At 35.3% G+C, this 22,337-nt stretch overlaps 1 protein-coding gene across 2 annotated transcripts in view; it reads right to left on the bottom strand.

Moving 5' to 3' along the window:
• Ziz (dedicator of cytokinesis protein Ziz) overlaps positions 1-22,337 on the bottom strand; it is a 79,929-nt gene that overhangs the window by 54,665 nt on the left and 2,927 nt on the right. For both annotated transcript variants that reach the window (XM_069820961.1, XM_069820960.1), the window contains exons 2-14: positions 21,272-21,388; positions 20,458-20,630; positions 17,367-17,436; positions 17,163-17,290; positions 16,980-17,082; positions 16,398-16,569; positions 14,175-14,350; positions 13,714-13,860; positions 13,436-13,642; positions 11,162-11,328; positions 6,067-6,225; positions 1,573-1,652; positions 1,242-1,495 (exon numbers count right to left, since the gene is read on the bottom strand). In XM_069820961.1, the coding sequence (XP_069677062.1) occupies positions 1,242-1,495; positions 1,573-1,652; positions 6,067-6,225; positions 11,162-11,328; positions 13,436-13,642; positions 13,714-13,860; positions 14,175-14,350; positions 16,398-16,569; positions 16,980-17,082; positions 17,163-17,290; positions 17,367-17,436; positions 20,458-20,630; positions 21,272-21,388 (1,953 nt within the window). The remainder of the gene's footprint in view (positions 1-1,241; positions 1,496-1,572; positions 1,653-6,066; positions 6,226-11,161; positions 11,329-13,435; positions 13,643-13,713; positions 13,861-14,174; positions 14,351-16,397; positions 16,570-16,979; positions 17,083-17,162; positions 17,291-17,366; positions 17,437-20,457; positions 20,631-21,271; positions 21,389-22,337) is intronic.

The following is a 22,337-nucleotide window of genomic DNA, read 5'->3' as shown; positions in this document are numbered from 1 at the left end:
AGAATTTTGTCCCACAGGAGTTCTTTTACACGCCAGTAAATCTACTGACATGAGCCTATCGCATTTAAGCACACTTAAATGCCATCGACCTAAGCCGGGATCAAACCCGCAACTTCGAGCACAGAAGGCCAGTGCTATACTAACTACACTACCGAGGCCAACTGCTGTATCAACTATTGGATTATTTAGTGTCGACGGAATTGGTGATAGCGAGATAGTATTTGGCGAAATGAGGCCGAGGATTCACCATAGATTACCTGACATTCGTCTTACGGTTCGGGAAAACCTCGGAAAAAACCCAACGAGCTAATCAGCCCAATTGGGAATTGAATCCACGCTCGAGCGCAACTCTGGATCAGCAGCAAATGCTCTACTGCCTGAGCTACACTGGTAACATAGTAATCTTTTATAGTACAGGTTTTAAACGAATGAATTTATTTAACTAGGTTATTTTACGACGTTGGATCAACATCTTAGGTTATTTAGCATCTGAATGAGATGAAAGTGATAATGCCGGTGAAATGAGTCTGGGGTCCAACACCGATAGTTACCCAGCATTTCCTCAAATCGGGTTGAGGGAAAACCCCGGAAAAAACCACAACCAGGTAACTTACCCCGACTGGGATTCGAACCCAGGCCACTTGGTTTCGCGGCCAGACGCACTAAGTGTTACTCCACAGGTGTGGACTAAACAAATGAATATAGGTCCAAGTGTAAAGATTTTTAAATCTTCTATTCATTATTAAAAATTACATCAAAGTGGTAATTTTAAATATTATCTAATTGGAAAAAAGTTCAAAGAACGCACTCATTTTGTGATTTTTTGATTCAATAAAGGCATGACTGAAAAACCCTGTAAGGACCAATCATGTCAGCCTTTTTCAGAGTGAAGACTTGATAACTGCAACAGGCTTATAGAACACTTAATATTTAGCAAACACGTACATAGTGTGAAAATCTGAAGTAGATGATAATGCCAGGCTTGTCACATATGAATTTAATTTGACTGTTTGGTGTCAAAAATTCGAAACAGAGAATACTATCAAAAATAGTCACTTACAAAAACTAAATTAAAGTTTTGGATGCTTTATTAACTTCACACTTCTGATGCCAAAGAGATAATTACAATAGGTTCAGGTGGTTTAAAGTATCAGTCAAACCTAGACCACCTGTAGTTCTAATAGAATAAAATATAATCTAAACTTGTAAAACTTCTACCTCCACCAGAAATTCCTACTTACTCGAAGTGGTTGAGCCCCATCAGCATCCGAATCTCTGAGTTCCACGACACAAGCAATATTTCTTGCCCGTGTGAAGGTCTTCTGAGTGTCAAAGTTGAGGCTCTGAGGGTAAACATACAGATTGTTCAGGAAAGTCGTGTAAGGGTGTACGTCTTTTTCAGAAGTCCCTTCAAACTCCATCACTTCTATTGTTGGCTCATTGGTAGGAGGCAGTGGGAATGGCTTGAGAGGAGCCAGTGATGTGGTCAGTGAATCTGCAACAAAGTAGTTACAATCAGCCCACTCTCCCACCTCGCCTCTGACAAGGTGCAAAGATTCACTTGTTACTCACTTTCAGGTAACTCTGTAATGGCCTCTATTTTGATCCTGACCCAGCCAGGAATCACTGTTAAGCGACTCATCTTATCAGGTCTGTAACAAACAAACATTTATCAACCACTTCGAGTAAGTAGGAATTTCTGGTGGAGGAAGAAGTTTTACAAGATTAGATTATATATACCGTATATTCTACTTGAGTCAATAGAAAATATTTTAATTTTGCACATCTTATGGTCCTCTTTACAGCGATAAAAAGTGTGTGGTATGACGAAAGAGAAAGCATTACCAGATCAATAATTATGAACTATTAATGAACAGGATGAAATAACGAATCTATATTACGACGTTTATATGGATTGTATGTGGAAACTAAGATAAAGGCAGAAAATAGGAAAGATTTGAGAATGTTGCATTTGCAATGAAAGACCTGTGCTTCGGTAGAAAACTATAAATGAAAATTATGAAGTTTTCTCTGGCAGCAAAATCTAATTATTTTAATTATTTGAGTGCTTTGACTGTAGCTATTTATTGTCGTTGTTCTCCAATGACTGAATTTGGAAGCATTTAACCCATTATTCTTCTTGCCTCCCAGTATACACCACTTAGTATTTTTCTATAGTTTTTGATAAACTTGCGACAATATTAACTTTAAAAACTATTTTCCTTATTACTTTAAGTGTAATAATTCAAGTATAAAGCTAATAGAATATTTAACTTAGATGTAGTTTTTAAATTTTCACATTACATTCATTATTTACTTCAATTTCAATTATCTGATAAATCATAAAAGTAGTTTTTGTGTTTCACTATCATTACGAGGCGTGTTCTTAAAGTAAGTTCCAAAAGGGTGTAGTAAGTAAACGGGAAGATATTTACAAACCATTTTTGTTGCATTATATTCCCCACATTTCAATTACTTCTCAACATAATCTCCACCATTATTGAGGCATTCATCGAGTCGTGGCACAAGTCTTTCTATCCCCTCATTGTAGAATTCGCCCGCCTGCGAAGCGAACCACTCCTGCACTGCTGCTTTCATTTCATCGTCGCCATCAAAACGTTGACCACTGAGGAACTTCTTGAGGTGCAGGAAGAGATGAAAGTCACTTGGAGCCAAATCTGGGCTATAGTGGGGATGGTCAATTTGTTCCCAGCCAAATTTCGAGATGAGATTTTGAGTGTCACGAGCTGTGTGTGGCCGAGCGTTGTCATGAAGCAACACAACTCCGTCAGTCAGCATCCCAAGTCTCTTGTTCTGAATTGCGCTACGGAGCTTCTTCAAGGTCTGGCAATAGGTTTCTCTATTAATGGTTTCACCCTGAGGCAAGAATTCGATGAGTAGGACTCCTTTTCTGTCCCAAAAAACTGTGCACATGATCTTGCGTGTTGACATGGTTTGTTTGAATTTATTTTTCCTTGGTGATGCAGTGTGCCTCCATACCATGGACTGCTGCTTCGATTCAAGTGTCATGTGAGACACCCAAGTCTCGTCACCTGTCACGATATGGTCAAAAAACTCATCGCCTTGCTCACTGTAACGTGTAAGAAAGCTCAATGCACTGGTAGCTCGTTTGGGTTTGTGTTCCTCGGTGAGCATCTTGGGTACCCATCATGAGCACAATTTTCGATATTGTAATCGATCTGTCACAATTTTGTAGAGAACACTCCACGACATTTGTGGAAAATTCAAGGAGAGCAAAGAAATTTTGAACCTCCTGTCCTCATGAATTTTTTCATCGACAGCACACACCAAATCGTCGTTGATCAAAGATGGCCAATCGGTACACTGCTCGTCATGCACAGAGACACAGCCCTCGTTGAACTTCCTAACCCATCTCCTGACCATTCCATCACTAATGGCATCATCACCATACACCTCACAAAGTTGACGATGAATGTCAGCTGGTTTGATGTTTCTCGCATTCAAGAAACTGATAACAGACTGCATCTCACAGTCGGCAGGGTGTTCTCGATCACTTTAAACATTTCAACTGATCACAACTAACAACACACACGGACTGAAGCTCTGAAACTGCATGCACAGCTTGCCTGAGGACTGAAGAAGAAAACATGCATGCGCAAAATAACGATTGCAGCGATGCGACGGCTATAATTGAAAACGGAACTTACTTTAAGAACATGCCTCATATTATCGTTTTCATTCGCAAGTACAGCAAACTCTCATTATCCACGTGTAGTTTATCTGGTTTGTGGGTTATCAATGTACCACTGAAATTTATTTTGATTTAATTTTTCCGCGAAATTTTGAATATGTGTTAACTCTCCCTGGAATTAGAGTGTGCGATTTTCAAAGTGAACTTGGTATAAAAACTGTCTGTCAGTAACAAGCTACCTTTTCTTGCTCTATTTCCTGACACATATCTCATTGTAACATGTTTATAAGTCGTATGCATATTTCTCAACTAACGATCAGACAAAAAAATTATTGATTGATTGAACAGCCACTGTAATTGATCAAACAATCCGTGTTATCCTTAATGAGGACAAGTATGAATGTAATGAAGTGCAACAATATCAGTGTAATTAGAATCCCAATGTTCCACATAATCTAGAACAGTATCAACACACTCCAAAACTTACTGTTGAAATAATAATTGAATGTGTTACATGTTTCACATATTAAATTTTCAAACACAGTACTCTATGCTTAGTATGTAAAAATGTTCTGCAGTAAAATGCAAAAAAATTTATTATCCATGTCTTCAGTTATCAGTGCACATTTGTTCAGGTGAATAGCCTGGATAGACGAGAGTCTGCTGTATAAGATTTCAAACTAAACTGAGGTTGAATTTGTGAAAGATACATATTAAATATACGCTCAAACCTGAATTTAAACGAATTACTATTCTTTTCAGCCTATGATATAACTTATGTGAAATCTCACAAAAATACTATAAATGTGTTACATCACTGTCAATGTATTCCACAAATAAAATGAGACATTTTAAACTACAAAATGTGTCAATGAAATTATAGGTCTTTTATGTTCTGTTTTAAGATAACAGTAGTTTTCAGAATTGCAGGTGACGAAAGTAATTGAAGACATTATTACAAAAACAGCCCTAGTCATTTTTAACGAAATTGAGTTAAGGACACATTTGCTACTATTCTAAATGTTTATAGACTCCAAAAACGGTCCAGGTCAAGTGCAATAGACACAAGGATAAAACACCAGCTGAACGGAAATAGCCGACATGTGTTATTCTTTTATTTTTTATTGTTCTCCTGAAAAATAGCAATTTTGACAACGGTTGTTTTTGTAATAATGTCTTCAATTTTATCTCTTGGTCTAATTTCTTATATCAAGATCCTTTTGAAACCATATGCAAGAAACAAACAAGAAGTTCAGTTCTTGACCCTGTGACCTAATTTCTAGTCTTTGTTCCATTATTCTACTGTTACTGGAAGAAGCAGAGGATACACGACATATAAAAAATCTGGAAAGTTATTTTTGCTATTCAGATACTGTAAGTATTTGTGTAACAAATTTCTTTTTAAATATTTCCGTCTTTATTTATGAATGGGTGAATACATTATTATTGCACCTTATTATACAGTACATTACATGTTTGGACAAACGTTTTTGCTTTAATCAAAGTATCACCAGGTCCTTTTACATCTATTATATCGAACACAATGTTGATAATCTAGTTTAATTGTGGATCTTAGAATATTAAATTAAAACAAATTACCCTACTACACTGCATCAATCCTTTGAATTATTCTAAATTAAAATTAGTCAAGTTAAAAATTTTATCAAGTCAGTAGCTGTACATGGGATGACTGCGGAACAACACCTCCATGATAATCTCACAACCTAAACACACTGCTAAGCACTACCAGCTACCGAGTTAACCCCACAAGAAACAAAGCCATAGGAGCAATACCGGTATATAACAAAAACTTGAATATGCATATCATACATGTTTATTGTGGAAACAAATTTTAACATAATTTCTTATGTACAACTATATACCATAATTTTAACCAAAGTAACTGATTTGTAAACTGATGTTTATGGTATGTACATTTATATAATTTTTAACTTGACTAATTTTAACTTAGTATGGTTTAAAAAAATTGATGCAATGTAGTGGGTTAATATGTTTTAATTTAATATTCTAAGATCCACAATTAGACTAGATTATCAACATTGTGTTCAATACAACAGATATAATAAGGATCTGATGTTGATTTGATTAAAGCGAAAACATTTGCCCGAACATGTAATGTATAATAAGGTGTGGTGCAATGTTAATGTAGTCACACATTGATGAGTAAAGACAGAAATATTTAAAAAGATATTCGAAGGTACGAATTATGACAAATATGACTTTTTGTTTACCAGATATAGTGAGAATCAGTTCGTAAGTCAGTGAGGCAGTTGCACTGAAAAGTGACTGACTCGCAAACTGATAGTTTTGTAAGATACTGTAATCAACAAACAAAAGTTGGCCAAAGAAAAAAAGTACAATAACTGTCTTACTTTCTAAATTCTGACAAGATCTTCAACAACTCGTCATCTTTTAGCCTGTTTCCTTCCTGACGATAGATAGCCTGGAAGTCAGATGTGTCCAACTCATTACTGTATAACCTGAACAGTGGTCGTGCTGTCCATGCAAATGGCATCCGGTAGGTTCCCAGCCTGCAACAGTGAATAACTGTACCTGCTATGCACAGCAACATTTGTAACTTTTATAATTAGTGTGAGAATAAATACAGTGTGAGTATAATTGAAGTTAGATTTGTTGCTTGGTCATAATCATAGAGTTTTATTCATGAATTTCCTTGTTTCCTGTTAGGTAAATATTTTCGTGCGTTATTATTTCCATATTATTAATGCTTTACATACTACTGTAACTACATAATTACAAACATATGTCGACATTACTGAAGCAGTTTCAAAGAAACACTGCACAAATGCAGCAAAATCAAGCAAACATTCTAATATTTTCATGTCAGCAGAACAAAAGTAAATGTACAACGATGAGATACATATAATACACATACACAATGAATGAAAGACATACAACAAATAACGAGTAACATGCTGCTAATATATTTCACTTTTGAAAATTTTAAGAGATGTTTCATCTTGAAACAAAAGAATTTTTTCAACCAGCCTGTTTACAGAAAGAGCTGCAAAATAGTAAGCTCTATTCAGCTATCACAGTTAATGGGTAATACACATTATGCAACATGTTACAAACTTTGATGAAGAATGCACATTACGAAAAAAAAAAATCAATGTCATGTAGATAACACATACTTTTTCTATATAGTGACCAGATGTGAAATGGGGGGGGGGGATTTCCCTCCCTGTTGGAAAGTTATCCCCCTTCTCATAAATTCATATTAACATCCCTGCCAGGGATATCTTCTACCCCCCCCTCCCATCAGAAAATATAATTGTTTTAATACGAGTATATGTACTTTATAAAGTACAAAGTAATCAAAGAAAATATTTCTGTATAATCAACACCGGCAAGCTGACAACAATCAATAACTTGGGAATTACACATATTAGCTTAAGCCTGTTCTCGGATGTAATTATTATTATATCAAGATGCAAGACAACCAACTCAGTTTGACCAAACGTTGAGCCATATCGAATGAGGATAATAATAATTTTATGTATAGTATTCTCTATCTGGGATTCTATCCCCCCTTCATCAGAAATCTTAATTCGCACCCTGATAATGAGTGCCTGTTTCATAAGCACATCACTAACCAGCAACTCACTGGCTTCAGCTCTATTATGATTGAGTTTCCTTTACACGTCTCATGCTGTCATGCTGACTAAGATCAAGGCTTAAGATGACAACAAGATACAGCAGGACAATGACGACAATAATAATTGGACTCGAATAGTCCCTATGAAAAGAATGTAGGTTTCCTGCTGTATGGTAGTCAGTACAAACGAGAATTCCTTTTGTGATGATAGTGGGATGGATGTTTCTCCATTTACTATACAACAGCAAGTGTTTATTTATGTCTCCGATCTATTGACTCATTCTGCTCAGTAAGTACAAAAAGATTCATAGAAAATTTTCCAGTTATCGAAGCTCTTATCCTATCTTATCCTACAGTGTATAATTCTGTTCGAAAAATTATTTAAATAGATCGATAAGACAAAATAAAAAATGTGGAAGGAATTTTAATCCCTGAACCTTTATACAATGTAATACTATGTAGAATGTTTTTAAATAAAACTATGTATTTTATTTCTAAATTTAACGTAATATAAATTAATGATAATAATGAGTGACTTTCCAAGAGATTCTTTTGCGATTATCTTGTGTGCTGTATGATGAAATTGGTAGTGTAGCTGTGAAAAGTGACAGTATTACTTACCAATAAGATTATGAATCTTGCTATTCATAACAACTCAATTACTTCAGTTAAGTAAAGTTAGCTCCATTACAGGCTATAAAGGCCCACAGGATAGTAGGAGGTTAAGGCTCCCATCTTCGCAGACAATCAGCATTAATAGTAGCAAGAATTTCACTTGTACGTGCTTGCTGCCTTTACAACCAAGAAAAATTCCTTGGTACTCAATTCTGCTAAAGGCTGAGATGACTCCAGGGCCTTACAGTACAGCCAGAAAGATTGGGTCAATTAGGAAAATACACGATTCCAACAGGAATCGAACTCGTGACCTCCAGCTTTGTAGCAAAGTGCCTTAACTATTGTACAATTTTATATCCCCAGTTATTTTACTATTATTATGTCTCGTGACCAGAATATTGTACGAAATGGAAATATAAAAATTGGAGATTTATCTTTTGAAGAGGTGGAGAAGTTCAAATATCTGGGAGCAACAGTAACAAATATAAATGACACTCGGGAGGAAATTGAACACAGAATAAATATGGGAAATGCGTGTTATTATTCAGTTGAGAAAATTTTATCATCCAGTCTGCTGTCGAAAAATCTGAAAGTTAGAATTTATAAAACAGTTATATTACCGGTTGTTCTGTATGGTTGTGAAACTTGGACTCTCACTTTGAGAGAGGAACATAGGTTAAGGGTGTTTGAGAATAAGGTGCTTAGGAAAATATTTGGGGCTAAGAGGGATGAAGTTACAGGAGAATGGAGAAAGTTACACAACACAGAACTGCAAGCATTGTATTCTTCACCTGACATAATTAGGAACATTAAATCCAGACGTTTGAGATGGGCAGGGCATGTAGCACGTATGGGCGAATCCAGAAATGCATATAGAGTGTTAGTTGGGAGGCCGAAGGGAAAAAGACCTTTAGGGAGGCCGAGACGTAGATGGGAAGATAATATTAAAATGGATTTAAGGGAGGTGGGATATGATGATAGAGAATGGATTAATTTTGCTCAGGATAGGGACCAATGGCGGGCTTATGTGAGGGCGGCAATGAACCTCCGGGTTCCTTAAAAGCCAGTAAGTAAGTTATTTTACTACTCATTCTGTATAACGGAGGTTAAGGGCACTATGTCACAAATAATGAATGTTATAAGAGAGCTAAATGAAGTACTTCTTACCTCGATACCATGCTGGCACACAGTACCTTTTCCAACTGGCTAAATCACTTATTATTACATGTAGGAGGAAGCGCTTTGCACCATTAAAAAAACTCGAAAAAGAAGGTAAAATAATGCTAATATTGCTGTCGCACGTCTGACTGTGAAATGAGCAGGCACAGGTTCAAATCCTGGTTGGAGTTTTCCCTCAACCATATGAAGCTGGGTAACTTTCGGTATTGGACCTCGGACTCATTTCACCATCATTAATTCACGTATCATCATCCATACCATAGCCCATGTTAAGTTCATGGTGTGGAGTGTTGTACTTGTACAAGAGCATGACTGTTCAGCTACAAATATCATTCACAGAACAGGAGTGGTAAGGACAATAAGCCTCAGACTGCAGTGTAAGCACCCGAGTCTCTCCTCCATAAAAGAGAGAGTAAAACAAAACATCAATTTCGTAAAAAAAAAAATTGACATTAGTACCCTTTACTTCCGGTGTACAGATTTATAGTTTATGAATGAATGAACAAATGAATATATTTGTCTTTAAGCAACATACCTTTGATGTTTACTATTTTCTTTCAATTGCAATTTACAGATATAAATATCTTCATCTACTATGCATGTGAATGATAAGGTGAAATTTCGTTTTGTGTACTTCTTCTTTAATCCCCAACAGTAAGATATCTGAAGTAGCTAGTATATAATATATAATTAATTTTATATAAATTCACATAGAACAGCTATTTATTTAACGTACTCAGCTCTGGCATACTGCTAGTTACGAAAATCAGTACTTAAAAATGACAGAAATATTAAAATATATTAGTGGTTTTTAATGAGATACTAATAAGGGAATTATTATTAAGCTCATGTCGAAAACTTCCCTCCAACTGCAACATTGTCACATAGACATATACAAAAAAAAAATTAGATAATCATACTAACTGTATAGTTGCAAAATCAAAATTTATATAAAAGGTTATCGAAAAATTGAGTAGGTCCCAGCCTTGAGTACATAGTGCTCACTTAGCTGGCAAAGTATATTGAGTGTACAGCCTTACCTCACATATCACATGACATATTGTTGGGCCAGTTCAAAAGGAAAATGAGTCAAAACTTAAAGTTCTGAGAAAACTGCATTTTAAAATTTCATATTGCTGTGAAAAATCCAAGGATCACTGAAATTACTCCAAATTCTGTTAATGATATTTTATATATACGCAAGCTTCAATTAGAGTGATGTTAATTGGATTCGTTACAGACACTGTGTCCTCAAGAAGAACTTGTATAGGATGGGACATAATGTCAACCCAACCTGTACTCATTGTTCACAGGGAGATGAGTCTGTAACTCGTCTATTATGTGAATGCAATGCACTTGCTCATCAAAGAGCTCTCATCTTTGGGAAACATTTACCGAAGCTTGATGAGCTATCAACCATCTCAGTCCGTAGTTTGATTCAGTTCATTAAAAACATCAAACTATTGGACTGATTAGATATTATGATGGGGATGAGCAATAGATCTTTTAGGTTGCAGTGCTAGGGCTGTTAAAGCCCTCCTCCTCTTAAATTCAATTCCATTCAATAATTGAATTTTTCACAGCAACATGAAACTTTAAAACGCAAAACTTTAAATTTCGAGTTGTTTCCCTCATGAACTGGCCATCGATATACATTCACAGATGGCAACTCAACCACTTTTTCCTTAATGCAACAATCCAAGTTAGTTTTCACACTCTCACAGTTAGTACAGGCAGCTAATTTTATATATATATATATATATATATATATATATATATATATATATATATATATATCTAATCTACAGACAATTATTATAAAAGATAATGCTAATGAATAACGTCCGAATTGGGTGAGAAGTGGTAGCAATTATTATCCAAAATTATGCAGCAGTGCAGCTTACTCTAAAGCTAAGCATTTTCTTCGGATATGTCTTTGACTCTCAAAAACCAGTGTAACAATTTCAATGATGATAATGAGAATATAAATATGTGAAAATTACAGCAATATTCAAAAAGTTCTACTACAAGAATCATACCCACAACTATATTACCTCTGACAGCACATTTTCACAGATTTGTGCACACGGAGTCCTAGTCGAGGATCCTTTGTACTGCGAATGTATGGCTCTGTTGTCTGGCATATGCCTCCCTGCAGGATTTTGTCTAATTTTACAACTACGAAGACTTCAGGATGCGGGTTGCTAATACTGAACACAGCCTGCAACAAGGTCATTAAATGATCTGAATGTCTGTCCAAAATTCTTTCTGAAGTTTCTCAGTATCACTGAGCAGTAAGAAAGTAGTTCTTGTCATGTCTGAGATTCTGGACTGATAATCACACTCAATGCTAAGAGTTGCTTCTCAGAAAGTTGTGCAAGAAATTTTTGCTTTCCAATAATCCTTCCCTCGCCTCCCCAAATAAAATTAAATAAACTTTCTAACATAAAATACCCGTGTTCATGAAAACAAAATGGCGTAACGCTAGACAAAAATGGTCGAGATAACGTGGGTGAAACATTTTCTGTCTATTTGAAAATCTTAACCTGGCATCCTTCTAAAGGAATTAAATAAGTCCGTTTCCGAATGCTCTATATCCAAAATACAAAGCTGACTCCTCTGTATGATGTCAAGTTATCACAAACAATGTTAATATTGTGACTGTCCAGTAATAAAAAAACCAAGTTCGAGAGTTCAGCATCTTCTGGCTAAACTGTTCAAACCTATCAGCATGAGAATGGCAAATTGTTGTTACTTTTCTTCATAGTGATTACATAGTAGCCAGCTGATGTAACAATTGAAAGGATTGATGCAAGAGTGAGGTAACTCCAAAATCCACAATATTTAATTCCTTCTTTCTAAATATAAGGAAAAATTAGTGACCTGTTTGGTACAAGAATGAGGTAGATCCGCTGAAAACTGAGTGTGTTATAAAAGACTGAAACTTACCTCGCTTATGTGTTTGGCACAAGAGGGAAGCACTTAACTGTCCCTCCTGAGAAATGTGGTATAATGGAGTTACCCTCTCTCTTGCACCAGACCATTCAATTTACTAATGTCAAAGTGTGAAATATAGCAAGTATTAGTGTTCTGGCACTGCAGTTCGTCCCCATTTTATTTTGTAGTTTCATTTTTATGTTTGTTGTAATTGTTACTGGGGTGGAGTTTCTATTGTTTCAGTGTGAGACTGTGAGTAAGTTTAATACAATATATGGTACACAAAATTAGTGTGTTTCGTGCTTTTGAAATGCCAAAATACCCAGAAGGAAAAAAGGAGTAGAGGAAAATTAACTGAGAATGAATTCCTCTCAGGAGTCACTGAAAAGGTTTGTAATGTGCAGGACATTTCGAAGAAGAAAAAAATAATGGCAGAAGACCTGTAATCAGTTATTTAACAATAATGCATGAATTCCACAGTTACCAATATTTAGCACTGGTGACAACAAAATAATCCAAAGACTTGCCATGGAGTTATCTGACATTTTCGTAATAGTAGGAAAAACTTCAAATAAAAAAAAAAAAAAGATCAACTGAGTAATCAGTCAAAGCAGGATTTAAACTCAAAACCAATTGCAGCTTTGAATCATGAGTCCTATTCATTATCCCTAGACTACACTGATGGCTCCTATTATTTGTATAACATATAGAATCCCTTCCTGCAGCAGAATTTGGGTAGATCATTTATGAGAATATTAAACAAAGTTCTGCTCAAAAGTGTTCCTTGAGAAGTCCAAAGTGTGACTCTTCGTATGTAGAGGTTACTGCATCATACACTGTGGCACAAGTCCTTAGTATTGAGAATAGGAAATCCAGAATAAAAAATGTACAGATACGGAATTAAAATTTTGAGACAGTCTTGATGGGAGTCCACCTGTAAGTAGCAACAATTTCACATGACTGTCCACAAGTAGCATATATACAGGGGCTCTTGTTTACTGCACATGTGCAGTGTGTTGTAAGCGAAACTTATACAACATCGGTAAGGAAGCTTCAAATTTTATTTCCATTTCTGCACTGTACAGGCCTATTATAAAAATATCGTCAGACTTCCACATTTTTCCTTACCAACAACAATCATTCTGAGAATATTGTTGTTATAAATATAGAATTCTGAATCAATGATGTAGTAAAACGAAATACACAAATGTTGCAGAATAATTAAACATAGTTCATATGAACCTTTTTATGGGATTATACAAATTGAACTATGTATCTGCGAAAACAGAAATGAGAACAATAAAGATGTCACTCTAATGTCAAGTAAAAATTAAATTTAAATTAACATAAAACATGTTGCATGATGTACATGATCAACATACAATTCTTACCTGTTTTGGGTACATGAGCCACTCTTCTGGCACCTGCTGAAGTTCTGATGGCAGTAAATTTTTTAATTCATCCTCTGAACCACTTTTGGATGTACAAGGCACCATACTTCGCACTTGAGAGTGATTTACATCGAAATGGAAATTCTCTGTCAGTTTTCTGCCCTGTTTGGTGTCATACAGTGCAAGTGTCGTGAGATATGGCTCCACCTATAACAGAGCAATGATGTGCTGATTTTGGCAGGGAGCAATAGGCACAAATCTGACTGTGATATATATACCTGACATAGAGCTTCCTTCTCCCCATCAATGGGTGCCTGCAGACGGAATCGTATGCTCTCACAACGGACCTGCAGTCTCTGACCAAACTGCTCTCGGTATGGGTCCACACCATGTTCCAAAGAGTTTGTACCACCATTTTTCACGTGCTGCAGATATGAAGAAGAGCAAATACTCAAGAAAAGTGTATGTCTATAGAATGTGTCAAGATTTTGCATTAAATAATATTTAATTAATTTTCAGATCATAATGTATCTATTTTCTTTGTGCAAAGTACCTGTATGTCTGGGAAAATCAAATAGAAGAGTACACACCTTTCTGTGTATATTCTGAATAAAATAGACCAACAATTTAAATTACAGTTATTGTTAAGGATATACGAACACTTTTTTCAATGTAAGTAATTTCATAGGGAGTATTTCCTTCAAAATTCTGTCATTTTAATGTGTAAGCAGAAACCTACAGGCATATGAGGATAGACACTGAACAGCCTCCGACGGTTCTCTCGTCTAGCCAATGCAATGGATACATCCGTTTCACGAGCATACTTCATCAGCTGCGGGTTCATACTCTGCTCCAGACCCTTCAGTGTACCATACATCTGCAGTGGCTGAGGAGATGGAGGAGGGGTGTTACTTGCTGTGAACAAGAATAATATCTTTCAAACAGCAACAAGAGAAGATTTTAGAACACAGAAATATGGGGAGACTTACACGTTTTCATATATTGCTATTTATGTGTGTTTACATTTATTTCTACAGTGTATTTGTTCCAGTTATACATGATCGAAGGTGTTCAGTGACAGTCCCTTCAAGAGATAAATCCTGAGCACATTATGAACAGAAAAGTTCTCTACACTTATACCTCCCAGAAATAATTATTTTACATGATTTTTTTTTTTCCTAAAGGTGGTGGGCACTTGGCACACGATGAATTTTGATCCCATTATCATAAAACACATTTATAAATATACATTTTATAAACGTTTTTACAATAGAATTCTCGGTTTCAACAAATAATTTCGCATAATGTTTTTGACACATTCACAGTTTAGGAATATTTTAATAATTTAATCATTAATAAATCACTATAAATAATGGATATTTGGCAATACTGTTACCAAATGCGTGCTTCTAACTAGGATCTGACCATCATAGGATGTAAGAGTAGTCACCTATTAAAAAAAGGTCTTATGTTAACATTGACTTCATAACTGTCCTCATTTCTGCCGAGAAGCATGACACGCATGACAAATGCTGCTGTATTTATTGCAATGTTGCATTTTTCTCTTAAATCAAAGTAGATTTCCGACTAAATAAAAAGAAATAACACAAAATGGCAAAGTAAAATTCTGTTCCTTTGGTCTTAAGGATTTATTCTGCAAAGATACTGTCACTGAACACCTTCCATGATGTTTACTTTTAAGATATGGTGGCTTTTTATGAAAGAAAGGAAAATAACATTGCTATATTTTAGTAATACTTTAAATGAATTTAGGTGGACTATATAATAATGATACAGTCAAATGTTATTTTAACGAATTTCTAGGGATCCTGTTGTTATACTGTAGGCCTAATATTGATCAATGCTATCTTTTACACAAATATGTCTTAACTGTATGTTTTACTTTGAGAAAAAGTCTGAAAATTTTACAACTGATTCTTCTAGATAATTTAAAATAACATTTGCACTTTTTGTCACATCCTCTAGCAAATTTTTTTGTCTAGCCAGAAATAACCATAAATCATTAGCAACATTTACAGCTTCGACAAGAGACTTTCTCTTTTTCACTGTCATTCTCACTACATACAGATTCTTCATCACTTTCACTAACACCACCTTCTTCTTGCATTACACTACCGACATTGTCCTCTCCTGTAACCTCCTTTTCAACAGTCACTGCACTGTCTGTAGGTGTTGAAATGATCATATGTATCATAAAGGGGAAATTTTTATTTTCGTTGTAGTGAAATTTTAGTTACATTGACGTTCATACAATTGAAATAATTTAACATAGAACCTTAAGCAGGTAATGAAGGGAAATACAATTTTTTTCGTTGTACTGACGAATTTGTTCAACTGGCATTCCTTAAAACAAAATTTGACTGTACAAGTATAGTAAATTTAAGTAATAGTTAGATCACTTTGAGGGAAAAAGTTTGTACCTTTAAAAATGAAATTCAGCACATTCAGAAAACTGTTAATATGTATATATTTAGCACTGGTAGTAAATCCTCTGATTGAGATTATGGCTGAAATGTACATTTATTATCAGGCAGAGCATCTCACTTGACGATATGTATCAGAGAAAGAACAATTGTTTGTATACACTGACATCTGATTAGTATAATATGTAGCTAATCAGCGATGTATGTATTTCCTGGCCTAGTTGCCTCATAAGTGGTGCCTTGTTGGTATCACTTATGAGGTTCAAACCTGTTTTTGGATAGTTGACTAAACAACAACTGCTAGTAACTGCTCACAATGTAATGGTAAATAATTTGACAGGCCTTACGTTGAAACAAACATCAGATCACTTCGTTTGAAAACAAACTCTAAATACAGGTACACCTATGAATTATAAACAACTTTTACTAGAACGTTTTATTGAAAAATTAGAAATCAGCAATGAAACAATTACCAAACTTTCTCTTTATGTTTTCATCATAATGCACGATGTACAAACCCCTCTCCAACGAGGCAGCTCTCTTCTCCTCCTGCAACTTGTTCTGCTGAAGAACTGAGTTCAGCTTGCTCAGCCAGTCCTGTAGCTCTGACTCGTTCTCAGCTGCCAGGCTGTAAGACTTGTGTCCTGCTGTCATCCGCAGCTCAAAACAGAATCGACCTCGCTTTGTATTCTGGAGAGATTTAGAGAAAATATAACTCAAAGCATTGTTACAGAACTCTGAATCTTCATCTTGATTACACACTTTTATCACTAAAATTTTGTTAATTTTGTTATACAAACAATCCTGTGTTAATTGAAACTATGACGGTAATTTCTAGAAATCTGAAGATGGCTGACATCGAGCTGATAACAGTCATTAATTAAGGTAAATTCTCATAATAGTTTCAATTAACACAGAAAAGTCGTTTATATAACAAATTTACCAAATTGTTAATATTTTTTATAGAATCTTAATAAAAACTGAACAAGTGACAAGTATACTGTAACTATGAGCAGGTTTTTCATTTTTCCTGTAAACAAGCATGAACACTTTAGCAATCAATATCACACAGTGACACAGACTTCAAAGGCTTTACTTACACGAACAACTTCTGTGCAGAAGTCCATTACAATGGTCGCTTTTGCATCTCCCTTCTTCTCGTCCTTGTGCAGTTCCAGGATGTATGTTCCATCCACCTCCTGCCTACAACATAACAATAAAAAAAAATAATGTATTTGCTGAAACAACCACAAGCATAGGATTTCACTTAGATCCAAGTTTACCTCAGGTAACAGTATCTGCGCTTAAAAGATTTGGAGCCAATGTTCACGAACATCCTATCTGAGCCAACTTCAGGTCCTTTCATCAGATATCCCTGTTTTGTGATGCAGTCATCCTTCAGAAATAGATCCTGAAAGAGGAAACAAATGCTTTAACAAATGAACAGAGAATTCTTCAGTCTCCAACTGCAAGACGAGAATGCCCACCTCGTCCACTTGATCTGCATCCGTATCAACTTCGTACACTTCATCTTTAAGTTCGTCAGACTTCAGTATTCTGCAACAAAAGCAGATACGCTACTGTAAGCAGCAGGAATGAGCAACATCCAGCTGAACACACAATGACATAACAACTATTACGAAAAGAACTGTTTACTCATAGCAGACAAATTCGAAATATGTAAGAATAATTCCCAATTTCATAATATTTCTCTTAATTTACAAGTGCTCTGGAATCAGTAGCGGCTCCTGCGTATTTCTTAAGAGGAGGAAAGAAGGTAACAGGACGAAATGACACCTTCTTGAATGAAACATGCTACAAGTTAGCCAACATGCACACATGTAAGACCAGGTAGTGTTAGGGTTGGCCTTCCCTTCTGTACAGCAATAATCTGTTCTTGTAAACTGAGTTTCCTAAATTTTCCATACAGTATAATGTTTTCACTTCCATTCATTGTTGAATAATTGCACAAATTAACAATTACAAGGAAATTCACCTCGCAGCATTTTTCGAGCACACTACAGCATCACACGTATTGGAAGAGACTATAGCAACTAACACGTAATCGGAACCACGAAAATGGGAATGGGAAATAATCTGAGGAAAGCGAGAACACTGCACCCACCCACGTGGTCTGTGTTGCCACATGTACATTGCACAAGTTCAGTATCACATGCTTTAGAAGAATATCAGTTCTTGTAAAGTCATACTACCATTATTGTTCAAAGTTGTCGGTGCCCAAATTTTTATGTTAAAAATAATGTAATTTGGAGTACCTACTTACTTTCAATTTCAAATATATTTGTACAAAATTGACAACTTGGCTGTTGCCCTGTCTAGTACACAATGAACGGAAGTGAATTTCAGGGGCCAAAAAGATCTGCGATACTAACGTAGAACTACTTCCTCTTTGTTTTATATAAACACGACTTTAACTTTCAAATATCTTTCAAAGTTTCAAACCATGAATAGTAGCTTATATAAAGTGCAATGAATAAAATGTTTGATTTATAATTAAAAAAAAAAAGTTTATATGGTGTATTTCATAGCTTTGCGTTAAAACTGTTTTATTGTGCCTCCTCCTAGATGTGTTATAGTCTGGTTGAATGCAAGATCGTTAGATGGCAGCGGTAGCGAGCTTGCTGCACGACCAGTCGGTTTCTATTTCCCGCCCATGCGCTGATTCAGAGGAGGATCTCCTCCCTCTCCGTTCATTTACTCGCTTTAAAACTCTGCTTCTTTCTCTGGCCGCTAGTGCGCTGTTGTCTAAATGTGCTAACTGCAGTAAAGGAGGAATGGATTGACTTTCCTCCACACAAGCAATCTCGCATCTTTCTCACAGTTTTCTAGCAGCACATGAGCGCGAGTCGTTTAAAACTGGATCAACCGAGGTTTTCTTATAGCTGTGGACTTAAAAATGATCGAATCTTCCTCGAATTTCAAGGCACATATTTTATTTGGTATTTACTTTCAAAAGAAGAAAAATGTAAGGAGGACGTTCCTCCCTTCCCTCCCCCGAGGAACCGCCACTGTCTGGAATGTACTTTAACATTTTACTTTTAAAGCCTTCAGCCCTAATAACAGCAAGAGATTAGAAATAAGGGGATGATAAACATAACAAATTTATTGTACATAAATATAAGTATGGCCTAAATTAAGACTAATGGTCTTGAGTATACCACTTGCAAAAATATTGAAAAAAAATATGAGCAAGGAGCACAATGAACATTTCAAGACAATACAGTAGATAGACGCGTAAATTAAGACCTTGGGAGAGGCAACATCAGGTGATGTGCAATTCAAAGGTGCTGAATGATGAGAGGAGAAACATGAAAAGATGAAAAAAAATAGAAAGGAAGAACCATAAATACAAGAGGAAAGACTTACACTTGCTGTAATCCCTTTTCACTACTTTTCAAGTTCATCAAACATTTTTCCTAAATGGAAACAAGATTTCTGGATGCTGATATTGAAATTTTGTCATATTTTAATATAATATTGACTTTTTTCATGATGTATACAGTTGTTTAGGTTTCAATTTATGTAGTAAATATTAAAGGTTACTGCACATTCTGTAGTATTTACATTTTGATGATGAAACCATATTTTCTAGAAAGTATGTTTAGACACATAAGTTTATTCAATTTTTGCAAAATTCGTATTCAAATTTTAATCATGGCTGAAGATTAAATATAAAAGAGAATGAAACTCAATATATTGCTTGAGTTGATTTTGAGTAATACAACAGCTTAATATCCCTTTTTAACTACACATTTATTAAGCAATAGCAAAATAAGAATTGAAGGGAAAACCTATGTGTTATGGAAAAACCTGCCTTCAGTCATTTTGTATATCGCCAGCTAACTGACTGAACTATAACTGGGTTGATTTGAATTAAATTCTTTACTTCTTGGTATATTACATATATTCCATCGAAGAAGTATGTGCTTGAGATGCAATTACAAATTTCCAATGTGACTACTTTGCTCAATGATACAGATACATAATCACCGACACAAACATCCCTGCATGCTCGTTTTCTCTTTGCAAAATGTTTTAACTGTTTGGTAAAAAAAAAAGTATTGTTACAAAATGTTTTATTTTTTTTGTGTTCCTATATTTCTTAGTGGTATCTCTAACGCATCATGCCTGAATTTTCATTATGGAATGACAGTTGGTTCGAGTTCTCGTGGGGGGAAAGAAATTTTCTCGCGAAATTTCGGCCAGTGTATGAGACCGTGTCCACCCAGCATTGTGATGAATTTGGTGAACTGTGCTATGTAGCAAAATCCAGTTTCAAAAACCAACTATAACAGCTGGGAAGGAGGGGAAGAGATCATTGTGCTGGCTATACATTACTTCCATACTTGTTGGATGATCGTTCACCTCTGCTGAGGCATGTGGACGTGAGACCGCAGTCCTTCATGGGCTGTAGCACTAGTGATTACTTTACTATATTTCTTTTAAGTGTCTTTAAAAACTATCAAGCTCTCTTTATATAGTAAGATAATTAACAGATACGTATCTTAGTTTAATAATAAAGATTTAGTGTGAAACAAAAAATGGTATTTTGCTTACTTGGGCAGCTCTAGATATGTTCCTGAGTAGGCGCTATACTTGTAGTGGATCAAGTTCCAGTTGGACGTGTACGTCTTTAGACATTCCTTAGTAAGTAGGCTGCAGTCTGATGTGTCCAAGGAGGCCGGAACACTGTGAATTGTTGTGCGAAATCGTCTTGGCAGGACAACATGCTGCAATCAAATTACAATCGATATGCAAGTAATGAATAACAACATACTCTGACCAATAAGATTTTTTCCTTCGGCTTTCAATAAAAAATCGAATATCTACATCATAATTAAGCTCTCCTATATTACACAGAGTTTATGACATCGTCCTTCTCTTTCTCTCTCCCTCCTCAAAAAACAGGAGGAAGGGAAGAAGATGATGGGGGAAAAGAAACACACATGCTCAATCGATCATACTTTTGATATAACGTGGACATATTATTTTTTCTGTGAGAAAAACAATTTTTATTAGCTTAAATTAGGACTTATGTTTGTGCTTGGCAACACTTTTATTCATCGTTTATACATTGCATCTAAATGCAAGAATTTTAACATTTGCATTAATATTCAGGATATTTAATTCTGCAAATTTAAGTAAGTTTCAAGCAGAACTAACACTAATGTGTAAATTCTATTCTTATATTTGTGACTGCAATCTTCGTAAATTACGAGTGAATAAGGTTCAAATAAATCTAATCAATTTAAATCATGCAAATTGCAAATTATTATTTTAAAGATAAAGCCCATTCTTACTACTTCAGTCTGTCTGTCTTTTTTACAACATATCACATAGCCACAGAACTTAAAATTATATATTTACTTACTGATACGTCATCAGACGGGTATAACAAGAGTTCTCGCTGAGGATCATTTTGTAACAAAGTCTTATTTTTTAATATGAAAGTTTCAAAATCAATCGGTTCCACTAACTGTGGTTTATTCTGAAACAAAATATAAAAATTAATAATATGATATAGTACAGTCAACACACAGTGTGTTCCTATTTCTTGGCAATGTATGGTACCATACATTACCCGAGATTGGATGATGATGATGATGATGATGATGATGATAATATAATATTTGTTTGTTAGTGGCACCAACTGTGACCAGATGTGGGAAGACAGAAGTGACATCTGTGACTAACCTTGCCACAGTCCCTGGTCTCTGTCAGTTAGCCTCTCATCTAATCTACTCTAATCTTGTTACATTCCACGGCCTCATGTAACTAATACCCTCATCTAACCCACTTTAACACTGCCATATTTCTCGGCCTCATGTCACTTATCTATACCCTTATCTAACCTAACCATTCGCAATATTTACGGAAATACAAGCCGGCAGAGGGGAAATCACAGTGCAACACGATCCCAACGATCAGAGGCTACTACCAATCAAATACGGTAAATCCACGGTGCCATTAACATAATTAATTACTAAAATATTTCATTTGTCAGAGCTCTATTGTTAAATTTATGTCTCATTTATTTATTTTAATTTCATTTATTGCATTCCATAAATCTTACATCAGTATTGTTGGCCTAGCTTTGAGATGTGGAACAAGTAAAACAAATAATAATAAAAATATACTGTATATTAAAATATATAACATAGCAATTCAATTTAGCTACAAGCAAAACCAGTTCGCCTGCTGAGTAGAAGGTATGAATATAGAGAAATTTTGTTAATTTTATTCTAAACTTTTCCTTTGGCTCTTCAAACCTTTTTGGTGAGTAGTACATTTAAGATTGTAATATATAAGTTAGTGAACAACAGACTAAGGCCGTGTCTCAAAGCTACATTTTCAGCTGAAGTGAACTAGATTGTTGACTAAATAGCCGGATGTGACATCAGAAGTTACGATCCAAAGCTACGTAGTGAGGCTGTGTC

This window comes from Periplaneta americana, chromosome 3, assembly GCF_040183065.1.
Source record: "Periplaneta americana isolate PAMFEO1 chromosome 3, P.americana_PAMFEO1_priV1, whole genome shotgun sequence".
NCBI lineage: Eukaryota > Metazoa > Arthropoda > Insecta > Blattodea > Blattidae > Periplaneta > Periplaneta americana.
This window is presented reverse-complemented; position numbering and strand designations above follow the sequence as displayed.